The sequence below is a fragment of the Acartia tonsa genome, chromosome 14 (assembly GCF_053477335.1).
Source record: "Acartia tonsa isolate MP-2025a chromosome 14, ASM5347733v1, whole genome shotgun sequence".
Classification (NCBI taxonomy): Eukaryota; Metazoa; Arthropoda; class Copepoda; order Calanoida; family Acartiidae; genus Acartia; species Acartia tonsa.
The window spans coordinates 25458298-25472850 of record NC_137273.1 but is presented as its reverse complement, the minus strand read 5'-3'; the positions used below and the strand labels follow the sequence as shown (position 1 = coordinate 25472850).

Here is a 14553-nt window from a genome sequence, read left to right as displayed (position 1 = left end):
CCCCCCCCGCAAAAAAAATTTTATTTTTAAAACTATAATTTAAATAGTGGGGTCGACTACCCCCTACCCCCCCCCCCATAAAAACAAAAATTTCCCCACCCAAAGAAAATTTTTTTTTTAGATTTATTTTTTAAAATACGAAAAATTTGTTTGATCAAACCTCTTGGGGCAAAGCCCCTAGAAGCTAAGGGGGAAACCGCTAGTATTTCTATAATCCATTATGTAACCAGGGACTGAGGAATAGACATAGTAAAAAATAAATAAATTATTAATTATTAATATACATACAAGTTTGAATATTTATGCAAGAATTTCTGTTGTCCTTCAGTGGATGGACATCTAGGTAGGTGTATCACTATCCATGACAATGTTGTCCTTCAGTGGACATCTAGGTAGGTGTATCACTATCCATGACAATGTTGTCCTTCAGTGGACATCTAGGTAGGTGTATAACTATCCATGACAATGTTGTCCTTCAGTGGACATCTAGGTAGGTGTATCACTTTCCATGACAATGTTGTCCTTAAGTGGACATCTAGGTAGGTGTATCACTATCCATGACAATGTTGTCCTTCAGTGGACATCTAGTAAGGTGTATAACTATCCATGACAATGTTGTCCTTCAGTGGACATCTAGGTAGGTTTATCACTATCCATGACAATGTTGTCCTTCAGTGGTCATCTAGTAAGGTGTATCACTATCCATGACAATGTTGTCCTTCAGTGGACATCTAGGTAGGTGTATCACTATCCATGACAATGTTGTCCTTCAGTGGACATCTAGTAAGGTGTATAACTATCCATGACAATGTTGTCCTTCAGTGGACATCTAGGTAGGTGTATCACTTTCCATGACAATGTTGTCCTTCAGTGGACATCTAGGTAGGTGTATAACTATCCATGACAATGTTGTCCTTCAGTGGACATCTAGGTAGGTGTAACACTATCCATGACAATGACAATAAAAATATATTCCTCTTAATTTCGGTGTTACACACATCTAAAGCTCACTGCCCTTTACACTAATATCGATTTCGGTTCAAGGGGGCAAAACCCTGTGCACAACACTGTTTCTAACTATCTAAATAAAATTCTTAAATGTTTATTTTCTATTAGGCAACGAAAATAAAATAACGTCGAAAAAACAAATGAAATCCATGAAAACGCAAATAACAAAACCTATCGTGAACAAAAAAAAAACATTTAAATTAAGTTAAAACGTTTTGTAAAAAAAATTGTTTTGTCGTATATTTTATATTATTTCTAGTGTCTACGTACAGACGGACGGACGGACAGAAGGACGGACATCATGCTATACTTTGTATTATAGAATATAGATAGATGGATAAATTTAGATTTTTCATGGAAAAGTTAAGAGGCATAATTTTTCTTACCAATTCAATTATTAAAAGTTCTTGAATTATATTTGCAAATTAAATTTCTTTTATTTATTGTTATTTAAAGTCAAAATCATTTTTTTCTTTTTTTCTCGGAAAAATTAACAACAACCCTTAACAATTACGTGCATTTTTGGTGTAACAAATGAATCAAAAGCATTTTTATTGATTATAATGAAAGGCTTTTCCGCTAACAAAAGAGTTATGTAACATAGAAATAGTTTTACAAAGTCTTTTTCTGTCCTTTACAATTTAATCAAAGGGACAGCAACCTTTGAATTTTTTAGATGTTATAAAGCCAAATTAAAAAAAAATATTAGGCTAGCCTAGAAGTCAGGGTTTCCTTAGTCTTACATAGAAAAGGAATATTTAAAACTTTGGAGACCCTGGTATTATCCTCTTACCCCCCCCCCCTCCCCCCGACAGCGAAGTATGAACTCTGACCGCAGCGCTCAGCTCCCTAGCCTGCCTAGCCGCAGCGCTCGGCCCCCTTGCCTGCCTAGCCGCAGCGCTCGGCTCCCTAGCCTAAAACCTAACCTAACCTAAAATAGTTGTTCGTCGGCAGTCGTGGGGAGGGGTTGGGGGTACAAAATTGAACAAAAATTGGAAAAAAAATTTCTAAGAGGATAACGCCGAAACCCTAACTCATTGGCTTGAAGTGGATACAAAATGGTGATTTTCAAAATTAAAAAATCTCAAAATGGCGAATGTTACAAAACAGCAAAATCACAAAACGACGAATTTTACAAAACAGCGACTGTTACAAAAATATAATTATGTATTTATTTAATTTATTAATTCAAACAAAAGGAAAACAAATGAATTATATATTGAATCTATGAAAAAACAAAAACAAGTGAATTTTAAACAGTGTCACAGTTTCCAAATAGGAACTCCTTCATGTTTTCTGGCCTATAACTCTGGAGGTACAACTACTACATATCCAGCTTTCTGTCCTCCTACCCTTCCTCAACCGGTTAGGATTGGTAACACAACCTCCGACGACTTCTTAAAACTTGGAATGAGCCAGGGCATCCTCATTCATAAACCCATGTGTCATTGAGTAAAGATTGAAAGATTTTCTTTTAAAATTTGGAACATTTTTTTTACTTTTAATTGTATATTTTTTTTAATAGGTACTATTTATAGTATATTATTTTTCAACGTTTTTTTGCCATTTTGTAACATTCGCTGTTTTGTCACATTTGTTTTTTTGTAATTTTGCCATTTTGTGTTTTTGCTGTTTTGTAACATTCACCATTTTGAAAATCGCCGTTTTGTATCCACTCCATTACCTTTCCTAAGTATTTGGCCCATTATCTCAACATTAGTGTGTCTTTATTATGTCATATCAACATCATTCTTTTTAAAATATGTCAGCCTTGGCAACTTCTATTTGATGTCATAAAGTTGATATGATATAAATAATACTCATAATTAATTTAAATTATATTAAAATAATTCTTTGTATTTGTAAATTGGCAAAAACATTCTCCCTTCTCTCCAAAAGAATTCATAATTTTCAAGCAGTTGGTACTTTTCAATGGCAAACACACTTTAGAACTTTAATTTCTATTTCAAAATATAGAAAAAATAAATATTATTATTTGAATTTCCTATAAAAATTTATTGCATAATAACACCATTCTAGTTTTGTGTCACATGATGTGTTCATACTTGGTTGGGTTATTATACCTAATTAGTAAATGGAATCATTCAGATATCATATGCACTTAAATCAAATTGAGAGGACAGTGAGAATAAATTTTATACATATCAACAAAACAAAAATGAAATCCTTAAAACAAAGTAACAGGATGGCTGTTTGTTTGTTTGTTTGTCTGTTTGTTTCTTTGTTTGTAGCAAAGGATCTTGACAACCACTAAACTGATATGGTTCTCCTTTACAGGGTAGCTTCTCATAGGTCCTGAGAAGGTTTATAACTATTTTAGGGGAGGGTACCATCACATTCCCAAGAAAAATTAACCCCTGAAAAACTAAATTTAATTTAGACTAAAATTTAATTTAAGACTAAAATTTAATTTAAGACTAAAATTAAAATTGAGGAGGGGAGGTCAACATCCTCTACCCCCCAAAAAATCCCCTAAAAACGGCTTGCATAGAAATAAGTGTTTCATTTGCATACAAAGAGCATTTTTCAATGGGATGAGGTCAACAAAGCCCATTTATACAAATTTTACCCCAGAGGCAAAAAAGTTGGTGATTGTCAACATGGATCTAAATCCGACTGGTTTCTGGTGGATAAAAACAGCTTGTACCACAATTAACGAATTAATCTGGAATATCCAAGAGGATGAAGGGGGGGGGGGCGGTTGTGGTGTGTTGTTTATATCCTATTTCAAAAATGTTTTTGATTTGCATTAGATTAACCCCCCTTCCAACAACACTAACCCTTTCAAATCCCTCTGCAAAAAATATATATTAATTTATTTTTATTTTTGGACACTGTCCCTTTAAAGAAAACTGCTCAGAATTGAGGATTATATATGTAACAACAACTATAAACAATTTTTCTCTGAAGTAAGATGACCAAGTAATTTCTAAACACAAAAGCTGTCTTGAGTCAGTTACATTTTCATCTAGTCTGTGATAAGTGGTCGTATCATGGACATGCAAGTCAAAATTTCTCGCGGATTTTTGGACAAGATGTGCAATTTGTTTCTGCTTGTTCTTGTTTCATCTGGTATGTAAGCATTTATAAACTCTGAATATTAAATATAATCGTTCTATCCATCTGAAACTTAATCTATTGATTTGAGTAACCTTAAAAGGATGACATCTCTTTTTATCCAAGGGGTTTAACAATAGACGATAAATCATCCCAAATATTTATAAGTGTAAATTTATACAATTAATTGATTTAAAATATAGCTTTTTATCTGACATTAACATTTCACTCATTACAATGATCCAATGTTTATCATGTTTATTTTCAACTATCTTAAGGATAAAAGAATCTCGATGATAAAAAAACGATGGGTCTACAATATATTGAAACCTTTGTGTGAGGTTTTAACCTACGTGCTTATCCCCAATGATGGTAAACAAACCACCTATTCATAGAGTAAACTTATTGGTTGAAAAAGGTTGGATACTAATAGTCAGAAACTAATCAATTATAAATCAACAAAAGTACCCAAAGTGTTTGAGCTAGAGAATAAGAAAACGTGATTGTAAAACTTTGGGTACAAGTGATTATAGCCAATTGTCCCTCCCTCCATGATCCCAAATATAAATTGCATTAAGCAAAGAAACATAATTGAAGTCGATGTGGCATAATAGTTTTAAGTCCGCACTTTTATGTACACTAGCGGCTACGCCCCTAGAGGCCTCTAGGGGCACTTGAGGTGGAGAGAGTCGAATTTAATGATTCAACTTCTTATTTTAGATTTTAAAAGAAAAAGTAAAAAAAATTTTGGGGGGGGTTGCACCCCCCCCCCCCCCTCATTTTAAATTTTAGTTTAAAAAAATTTTAGGGGGGGGGATTTTCATTTTTGGGGGGGGTTGGGGGTGTCCTACCCCCTAAGAAAATAGTTATAAACCTTCCCGGGACCTATGAGAAGCTACCCTGTTAAGGAGAACCCGATCGGTTCAGCGGTTAGCGAAATCCTTCGGTACAAACAAACACACAGACACACATCCTGTTACTTTATCATAAGGATAGTTTTAAATACTTATGGTTAGAAGAAACGATTTTCTATATTAGTAAGACGTCCAACCTTTTCACTTGGCGAGGTAGGGGCAAATTACTCTGGTAGCCAAAGTTTCATAACCATGTTATCTTATTCGTTGGCTCAAAAACTTTGGGTACTTTTATTTAATCTTGATTGTATGGTTTTATAATAGTAGTGTATAAACTTTTCCACCAATAATCTACAAAAGGCGGAATATTGGTTATCCTTATTGGTTATCTAATTTGAACACCAACACATTGATATAATCGTCCTTGTTTATTAAGATTTAGGCTCAGGACATTCAATCCTGCCTGCGAGCACTTTCCTGATACCCAGGTATACATAGTTATGAAAAGTTTGTTTGCCGCCAGAATTAACCAATTATGTGTCCCTTTGTAAAATTACCAGCCTATTATTGGATGGTTTTTGGCTAAGGAGACACGTGATTGGTTAATTTTAGCGGCAATAGTTAAATTTGAGAATTGTTGTATTCTTCAGAACATAGAACACAATGGCAATTCTATAAGGGTAAGGTTGGTGTTGGGAACAATACCAACCTTAACGTTATTCTCAAATTTTAAATTACCCCCGTCTAGCAAAATTTTATGTTCTGATTTGATCCCTTAAAAACGACCAAGATCAACAAAATGTGACAGACAGAACGACAATTCAGGAGTTCCTAAGATATACACATATGAATAAATATTTTTTAAAGTTTAAATAGCATTGAAAATAAATATAGAATTCATAACTGACAAGAATAAAAACTAGATTACAACCAACGAGAATTGCAAATAGTCCTCCTTCCCCAACTCAAGCATATGCACAGTTTTATCCATTTCCACAACCAAGGAAAGTGTCTTTTTAAAATAAACAAGAATGACAACATCCATAAAAGCAAAGCTCTGAAACGGTAGGATAAACGAACATTAACACTTGTAGAGTGTCATAACTTAATAATCAGAATATAAATGTATAAAAGTCAAAACAAAATTGTGAGTAAATTTGTTGAAAATTAATTTAGTTTTAGGGGTGTGTTATAGGACAAAAAGAGGGGTAGAATGCACCCACCTAGGAGGTCTAACCACACCCTTCTCTACGTCTCTACATAAGAACATGAGATTCTAAGATAAGAAAAAAAACTTTATGATCGTAAATAAAAAGAAAACCATGGTTTTAAAAATTATTTATAAAAGACACCTTTAAAAAATATTTAAGCTATCCCTATGAAAATGAACATCAACAAACTGCTTCTTCAAATATGAACCCTACGTCATCCTTTGCATCTAGCTCAGTACAATACAAGGCAATGAATTGAATATTAAAGTCAAAACTAGAACGTGGAATTCATAACAATTTTAAAAAAGGATGACAACATCCATAATTATATAAAAAAATCATGAATGGAAAAACGATCATCAATTATAGAGAGACATCCTGTTAGATATTTATTCTTATTTAATCCTAACTCTTATTTTAATCTTATTGTATTATTTGTGTCCATTTATCTGTCTGATTTTTTCAATTTCAATTGATTTGTAAAGGTTCCATCAACAGCAGATTTCTTCAACAAGTTCCACAGCAACAGCACTAACTTCTTCAACAACAATGCCAGTGCTGTCAATTTTCCTAATGCTGAACAATCCGACAATCCTGGTTTTAGTGATCCTGAATATAATGGCAATTCTGGTTACAGGGATCCTGGATATAACAGTAATTTTAGACCTGAGTATGACAGCAATACTGGTTTTAGCTTCAATCCTGCATATTACTTTGGTCCTAGAGATAACATTGGCCCTAACAACAATGAAGGAGTCAATTCTGATTTTAACAACTATGAAATTACCGGTTTTAATTATAATAACAATAAAGGAACTGGTTCCAATTATGACAACAATCAAGGAAATACTCCTAGCAGCTCTGTTGAAGCAAACACTGATTTATGGACATGGTATAATTTTACCAGGGGTCCAGTCCAGCAACCTCCAGCTGCTAGAAATAATTCAGGTATAAAAAAAAAAAAAAAATAATAAATGTTTTGAACATGAACGCTTCCTTACCTGAAGATAAAACAAGCTGACCTATCAAGTCATTTGATATGATACAATTTTAAGACATTTGTTAATGCTACTTTTTATTTAATCATAGATTTTAATTAATATTTTTTGTAGCACTAGGGTTGGTTCGTCCGTGTGTATTTAGGTCCTTGTTTAAAGTTTGCAGGTTCAGAAAATATTTTTCACCCCCCTCCCCCCCCCCCCAACGCACAAAAATTTTGTAATATGTGTCAACAAACAAATATTAATGTTGAAGGTGATATGAGAGGCGCCATGCAGAAAACCAAGGTTCAGTATCCTGGAGCTCAGATAGTTTTTGTCCAGCCTGCCCCATTCCAACCTGGTAAATATGACCCAATCCAGAAATAATGCTTTGTGTTTGAAGTACTATATCATCATAGTGTTAAAACACAATATTTTTTATCAAAGCAGATTTTGTGAACAGTGATTAGCAATAGTTAACATGTTATATATTTTTCGACAAGGCCAATTCTTTTTTTTTCTTTCTATCCAATGTCTATAAACCTATAGAGTACATATTATACTTTAGGACCTGTTCAACCCAGCTACCCACGGGTGCCTAGTTCTACCTCAACCCTGCGGCCATCTGTATTACCTAACCTACAGCCACCATTCTGGCCATATTTCTACCCACCTTACCCTTTTATTACTACAACTTTGAGACCTAGTATGCAATCAAGAAATGAAGGAAAAGGATTCTAATAATCTATCAAAAGTGAAGCTATAAGTGCCTAAAAGATCTAAAACAAATCTAGAATAATGAATTACTAAAAAAAATAAGGGAATTAATTCAAAGAACATAAAAACGCGCGAATAATTGTAAACGTTGATGTATTTTCAAGTAATTAACTATGTCTTGTTTCTTTTAGACCTCTTAATTTTGATCTGTTGCACATGCAGAAGGGAGTATGTATCCAAACCCCCCCTGGCAAAATTAAATCCAAACATTTATTCTAAGAATCATTATCCTTGACAATCAGATATACCACCTCCAGTTATTGATTATGAAAATCCATGTGCCTTTTTCTTAACTAATAACCACCCAAATTCTTACAACTGTATTCCAACTACAACTATACAACCAGAAGTAACATCACAGGTTTGTTTTGTGGAAGAAAAGGCATCTAGTTTTCACTTCTTCCAACAATTTGAAGAAAAAAAATGTGAATGCTTTCTCGACATTTTGTTTTGATATCCCCTAACGGTCGAAAGCCTAGGCTAACAAAACTAACATTGATTTTATGAAAATTGTCTGTAATACGATGCTATACATGATTTTTCAATAATTATTCTATATTTATTCAGGAGTCCATCCCCCTATACCCAACAGTGCAGATCCCGGACGCCAGTCCTGATAATTCTGTTCCAGCCAGGAGGAAAAGATTGTTATTCACTAATAATAATTCACAAGGTATGATGTAATAAATAAGGAAGAGGGTGTGCAAAAGTAGGGGAGCAGTTTGAAATTATTAGCTAAATATAATTTATAATTATGTCTAGAGAGAGACAGAGAACGGGAGAGAAATAGACACAGCGAGGAAGAAAAGGAGAGAGAGAGATAAAGAACAAGATATAGAAAGATAGGTACAGAAAGACAAAGGGAGAGTCAGAGGTATAGAGAGACAGAGCGAGAGAAAGACACTTAGACAGAGAGAGAGAGAGAGAGAGAGAGAGAGAGAGAGAGAGAGAGAGAGAAAGATGGAAATAATAGCATTATATACTGAAGCACAGATAAAAAGAGAGGAAGGCAGACAGTATAACGTGATTACACTGCATGAAGATTTTGCTACATGTATGTATATAATTTTATAAAATTTCTTTTTTAGATGGTAATAATCTTGAACAGGAAGGAAAATCAATAACTTATCCATCAGATGATATGTCAGAAATCATTGCTAAATGCAAGGAACAAATGAAAGCAGCTGAAAATACATCAAATGGGACAGTTGAAAATGTGGCAATTGAAGGAACGGTGATAAAGATTTTTTTTTAATTTTCTAATTCTTAAGTAGATCCGCCATTAATTAAGTTTCTGCCATGTCAGCAGTTTCCCTTAAAGTACCTAGTCGAACAAACGTCTCCCCACCCTCACAACTTATTCTTACCTAAAATGAAAATAAGAAGAAAGGGAGTGGTTTTTCGTTTGCTTTCATTAGGCCATGTTGGGTGGGTTAGTTTATATTGGGTAATGGGTATAGGTTAACACTGTTAGATTAGGGCCCCGCAGGGATAGAATATCCAAACAAAGAAAATGAGGAACGTTAAGGAAAAGCACCTTAGAGCCCTAATAAAATATCTTTATCCCTGTTGTTAACTATAAGATGGTGTATATTGTTCCCTGATCCTGGCAACTATTGATAATATTCCAACAACAAATGATTTCAATAAGTTTCAGGAATGTGTTTTTATTTTAAGTAGCAGAGCAATTCTATGATTAGGGCCTTATCTATAGGTCTATTTTAGTCTGATTATGTCTGTCTTCTCAAATAGAACTAAAACAGTGCGTTTTCATTTAAATTACACAGAACACAGACACCCCCCCCCCCCCCCCCATGAAGGTACAACGAAGGTTTATGTCCTGGAGTGTTGGATCCCTCGCAAAAGTTAAGCATCCTTCCCCCCCCCTCTACTTATGTTTTATTTATTTCAAAAATAATGGAGGTTTTAGTGCTTGCCAGGAACTTTTACGGAAAGCAAATAGAAAAATAAAGTATTAAATTTTTTACATTGAAGTTATAACAAGTTATAGAAAGTTATAGAAAGAGTGAGGGTTGATAAAATTTAGGGCGTTCACCTTCAAAGTGCCTTGTTGAGCACAGAAACCCCCTTCTCACCGAGGGCGCAACTTATGAAGCATTTTAGGGGAAATCACCAGGAAAATACAGTATAATGCGATTTTTAATCTCGACATCCTCTGTTTTCTACAATAAAGATCTCGGAAATGGCAGGTTTTAATAAATTTTTCTTTTTTTTAAATCGTACAAGTGCACTGGGCAAATTTAAGTATATCTTCCTACCTATCTCCTATCAAGACTAAGCCACTATAGACTAGGGGCACAGTAAAGATCTTAACATGGATCTTAAGACAAGCAATCTGAGCTGGATCTTTAAATCAATTTCGTGGTGCGCCAGATCGGGGTGAGCAAACTTTCCACCAATATGAGAGCACAGCATTTTAAGATATGCCACGCTGTGATTGGCTGAAATTCGGCGCACTCCGATTTTGCTCACCACAAAAATGATTTAAAGATCCAGCTCAGATTAAATTTAAAAAAAAAATGTATTTGGGTAAAGTCTAATATAAGCATTGATAATAATAAAAACACTTATAGACTGAGAATAAACAGGATAAAGTAACAACAGAATCAAATGAACTATTAAGAATAACAAGAAAGGCACAGGTTATCTACCAATGGATATATATTACGTGGATATATTGACAGGGGAAAATTTGTTGATAATTTAGGTTGCTAATAATGACCTTATTTAATAGTCACTTCGCTCAGCCAATAGGAGGGGAGGGGATGGTGTAAAGTTGGTTGGATGGGGGTATCGTGATTTTAACCAGCTGTAATTATAACTTTATTCGAGTACAACATCCAAGTAATAATATATCGATTTTATGAACACTTACAGTGTGTTCTATAATACTGTGTTTCCCTTATTAGCCACTGTTTCTGTAAATATTTATGTAATTAAATTGTGTACCTTTTATTTAAACATGTTTTTTTAATATTTATGTCAAATTCAAATAAATAAAAAAAAATTAAATTAATTTTCCACGCCCCTATTAGTGGCGTCCAAAGGGTTTCTAGGAGGTTGTAAAACAAGAAGGGGGGAAATAAAGAGTAGATTACTGTCCTATTCTATTTCAATTTAAATTTTGGTTTTGACACCCCCCCCCCTTCTGCACGCTTATGACCCTAATATTAAGAAATACTTTGTATCTTGTCGTTAAAGGTTTGAAACTAATGATATAAATTATTCTTAATAATTATTTAGGTATATTATGATGATACATATGATAACCATGAGTACTATGATTATCCAAATGAAGATATTGATTACTCACAACAAAGGTAACGATAACTTATTGTTTTAAAGCATACTAAAGAAGTTGAAAAAAGCAATATTGCAATAAAAATACATTTATAATTTATATCAAAATAGTTGCATCTAGCTTCTAGCGTGGGAGGTCAGGCAAATAGCCTATAACCACCTAATAACATTTGTAAGACTTTTCTCAAAACAACAACCAATTCAAACCAGCTTTTTCTGAAATCTTCAGCTTCAAAAAAAACACTTTATAACATTTTAGCGTTTACGCCCTAGGGACTCTCTCTAGGGGCACTTAAGGGAAGTGGGAGAGGGGGGTGTAAGTCGACCCTCCACTTTCCTTTTCAGTTTAAAAAAACATTTTTGGGTTGGTATTTTTTTCCAGTGCACTGGCGCTCTTGGTTATAGTTTTAGTTATAAACCTTCCCTGGTTTATAAAAAGCAGGCAACCTCGCGTCAGCCGCCTGTAAGCCTCAGGGATATTAACCTTTTACAATTTTAAAAATCATCAGAAAGTCTAAAACTGACCCAAATATGGCAATTCCTCTTTAATAGTTATTTCTTTCATCGTATTATAAACCGCTTTCCGCGTATATAGAATGTACAATTATAAGATTAAAACTAGTTTTAATCTTATGATTGTACATTTCTATATTCGTAGAAAGCTGGATATAATACGATGATAGACATAGTTTTTTCGTATGGATGAGAATCGGTTCCTATCCACCGGCTTCGAATGAATACGAGAAAATCGTTTTCAAAGCATCCAAATAAGTTTAAATTTCTGGCTTAGTCGCAGTTGACGCGCGGCCGCCGAGCCCTGATAATAAGCTTTATTATAATGTAGAACCATGTCGGTCAGCGATAACTTTAGCTACAGACAGACATAAGAATTGACATCATGTTACTTTTATGATATCTAAGTATGATATTTTGTTTCAGGACGAATCAAGAATTTGATAGATCCCATAAAAACGAGGAATTAATTGATTTGTTATCATAATTTTCAAAATATTGGTATCGCAGCTACTTTATAACCATAGTGTGACCGTAAGTCCGTCTTCAGATTCATATATTTTTATTTTTGTATAACCCATGTGAGTTGCCGTAACCCTGTTGGGCCTTTGCCTAAGATACCCTTACCCTGCATGGTTACCCTGTAGCCCAAACAGCTTCTCTTAACCTAACATAAATTAAAATTCAAAGAGAATCCATCTCTTTTTTAAGGGTGACCTTTCCCACCTTCTCTCATCCCTCCATTATAGACCTATTTTTATGACGTCACATAACACACTTTTATTTTCAATTTATTTTAAAATCAGTGGGGGATTTTTTGCGGCTTTTTGAAGGAAACTGCCAAAAAAATAATCAATTAACTGAATCAGATCCCAATATTATTATCTGAAGATAGCATAGAAGAAATAGAATTACCCCTGGCCAATAACATAGACAAATTAGACATAGAAAGGTCGGCTTTATTCATATAAATCTATCATAAAATTTATATATTTTTTAGGGATCTTTAGGAATAGAATTGAAGAAAAATTGATGTACATCCTTTATGACAAAATTACCTCATGGAAAAATGGTAGTTTGAGCCAGCTAATTAGAATTTAATTAAAGTACCCAAAGTTTTAAATCCAAAAAAGGGTGGGTAGTTTTTGTCCATTTGTCTCCTCCAATTTTTCCTGTTAATAGTGTTTTTTTTTGTCTATTATACTTCCTCCCGCCCGTAAGGAAGTATGGGCCTTGTATAGCAAAAGTAGTTTCACCTCTTATTCTAATTCCTTATGTACAGGTCACTCTTGGAGGATTCCATAGAGCATTCAGAACAAGAGTTCTCACCTCCTGCTCTGGCTAATTCTGTTGGTCAGCAGGCGCATATTGCTGAAGTAATTAAGGTAAAAATATATAGAACAGACAACCAACTCCTTTTATTGCACGGCCTTTACCTGGAAGACGGAACTTTGCATGGTAATAAGTTGCACCTGTTTATGGGCCTATGCATTTCCTTTTCTATCGCTATTACTGTCTTGTATCAGAAATAGGACATGGTGTGGTCCAGACTCGAACTCACCACCGCCACGGAAACAACAAGACTGATTTGTAGACAGTAGGATTTGTAGACTGATCGGTAACGCCGTAAAAGATTTTTGTTAGACATATATAATCCTGTTACATAGACGTTCAAAGGATTTACCCACTTAAATTATGAACTCCTCAATAATCTTAAAAATACCCACCTCAAACTTTGAAACCCCTCATTTACGCCCCACAATGTAAAAAGCTTGGACGTCCCTTTTCGGTTATGTTAATATTTTGTTTTATTTTAGCTTAGTGAAATGATTTTCAAATTTTTATCTAAATACATTATTTAGGAGCGTATATCAGACGTGAGTGTGACCGGAAAGGCTACAAACAAAAAAGAAGACCTAGGAAAAGATTTTAATGTTATATTAATTTAGACAATTCTTTTGGATTTTCCCTGAAAAGCCTTGTTAAGCATAGAAACCCCTACTCCGTTCTTTTAATAAAATTTTAAAAAGGAGGAGAGATAATTTCTAGTTTGTTTGTATATTATTTTACATCAGTATAGTTTAGGTTATATTTGTTCCTTAATAGCACTGCAGGGTTTAGGACCTCCCGCTTAATAGATAATTTAGATCTACTGCAGTTCACGGTAAAATATTGCTGGTAAGCAATATTTCCAAAAATCTATGAATTTTAAAGGCTGCTAGCTGCCAAACGGCTGAACGTACAGATCATGCCCGCATACTGTTTTGAGCGGCATAAGAAGGCCTACAAATAATCTGGAATAGCCATGAATCAATAATGCATAATTATCTCGCAGTGCAATGAAATGCGCGAAAAAGACTTATTTTACGCGTTTTTTCTTTAGTGAAGCTTTCCCTGTGCATAATTGGATCTTTGCTATTCCAGATTATTTGTAGGTCTTCTTATGCCGCTTAAAATGGTGTGCGGGTGTGATCTGTACTTTCAGCCGTTTGGCAGCTAGCAGCCTTTAAAATTCATAGATTTTTGGAAATATTGCTCACCAGCAATATTTTACCGTGAACTGCAGTAGATCCGATAATTTTATTTGAATTATTTAAGTAGTAAATGAAGTCTTTATTTTTATGTCAACTGTAATGCTTGGAATAAAAGTGGTCATAGCTGACATATCATTGACACGACAATATTATAACAAATTATGACTACATGCTTACATGCATAATCAATACATACAATTTTTGTCTCCCTCAAAGTACCAACCGAGCAAATACCCGCCCCACTCCTAACAGATCTATTGTATAGATGTGTATACAA

At 34.1% G+C, this 14553-nt stretch overlaps 2 protein-coding genes across 3 annotated transcripts; both read left to right on the top strand.

Annotated features, from left to right (window-relative positions):
* The first annotated feature begins 3970 nt into the window (after positions 1-3970).
* LOC145306016 (uncharacterized) lies at positions 3971-7896 on the top strand. Of its 2 annotated transcripts, XM_080147949.1 has the most exons (7): positions 3971-4101; positions 5377-5428; positions 5864-5944; positions 6311-6398; positions 6637-7099; positions 7406-7492; positions 7700-7896. In XM_080147949.1, exons 1-7 carry the CDS (start codon positions 4023-4025, stop codon positions 7870-7872), a joined length of 1023 nt encoding a protein of 340 aa, XP_080004075.1. In that variant the 5' UTR covers positions 3971-4022; the 3' UTR covers positions 7873-7896. The 2 variants fall into 2 exon arrangements, with proteins under 2 accessions (XP_080004075.1, XP_080004076.1); XM_080147950.1 differs by lacking the exon at positions 5864-5944.
* Positions 7897-8021: 125 nt separating this feature from the next.
* Positions 8022-13706, top strand: LOC145305379 (uncharacterized). The gene is made up of 11 exons (XM_080146997.1): positions 8022-8028; positions 8151-8269; positions 8476-8581; positions 8997-9137; positions 9492-9565; positions 10503-10571; positions 11173-11249; positions 12169-12205; positions 12612-12694; positions 13025-13127; positions 13605-13706. The coding sequence occupies exons 1-11, from the start codon at positions 8022-8024 to the stop codon at positions 13689-13691; spliced, it is 903 nt and encodes a 300-aa protein (XP_080003123.1). The 3' UTR covers positions 13692-13706.
* The last annotated feature ends 847 nt before the right edge of the window (positions 13707-14553 follow it).

What these genes read in the sequence shown, in the direction of transcription:
- LOC145306016 (XM_080147949.1), top strand. Translation starts at nt 4,023, where the DNA reads ATGGACATGCAAGTCAAAATTTCTCGCGGATTTTTGGACAAGATGTGC. An exon ending in AGCACTTTCCTGATACCCAG is followed by an intron (nt 5,429 to 5,863) that starts GTATACATAGTT and finishes AATAAAAACTAG; the next exon opens with ATTACAACCAACGAGAATTG. An exon ending in GCCTGCCCCATTCCAACCTG is followed by an intron (nt 7,493 to 7,699) that starts GTAAATATGACC and finishes ATTATACTTTAG; the next exon opens with GACCTGTTCAACCCAGCTAC.
- LOC145305379 (XM_080146997.1), top strand. An exon ending in GAATAACAAGAAAGGCACAG is followed by an intron (nt 10,572 to 11,172) that starts GTTATCTACCAA and finishes ATAATTATTTAG; the next exon opens with GTATATTATGATGATACATA. An exon ending in ATTGATTACTCACAACAAAG is followed by an intron (nt 11,250 to 12,168) that starts GTAACGATAACT and finishes ATTTTGTTTCAG; the next exon opens with GACGAATCAAGAATTTGATA.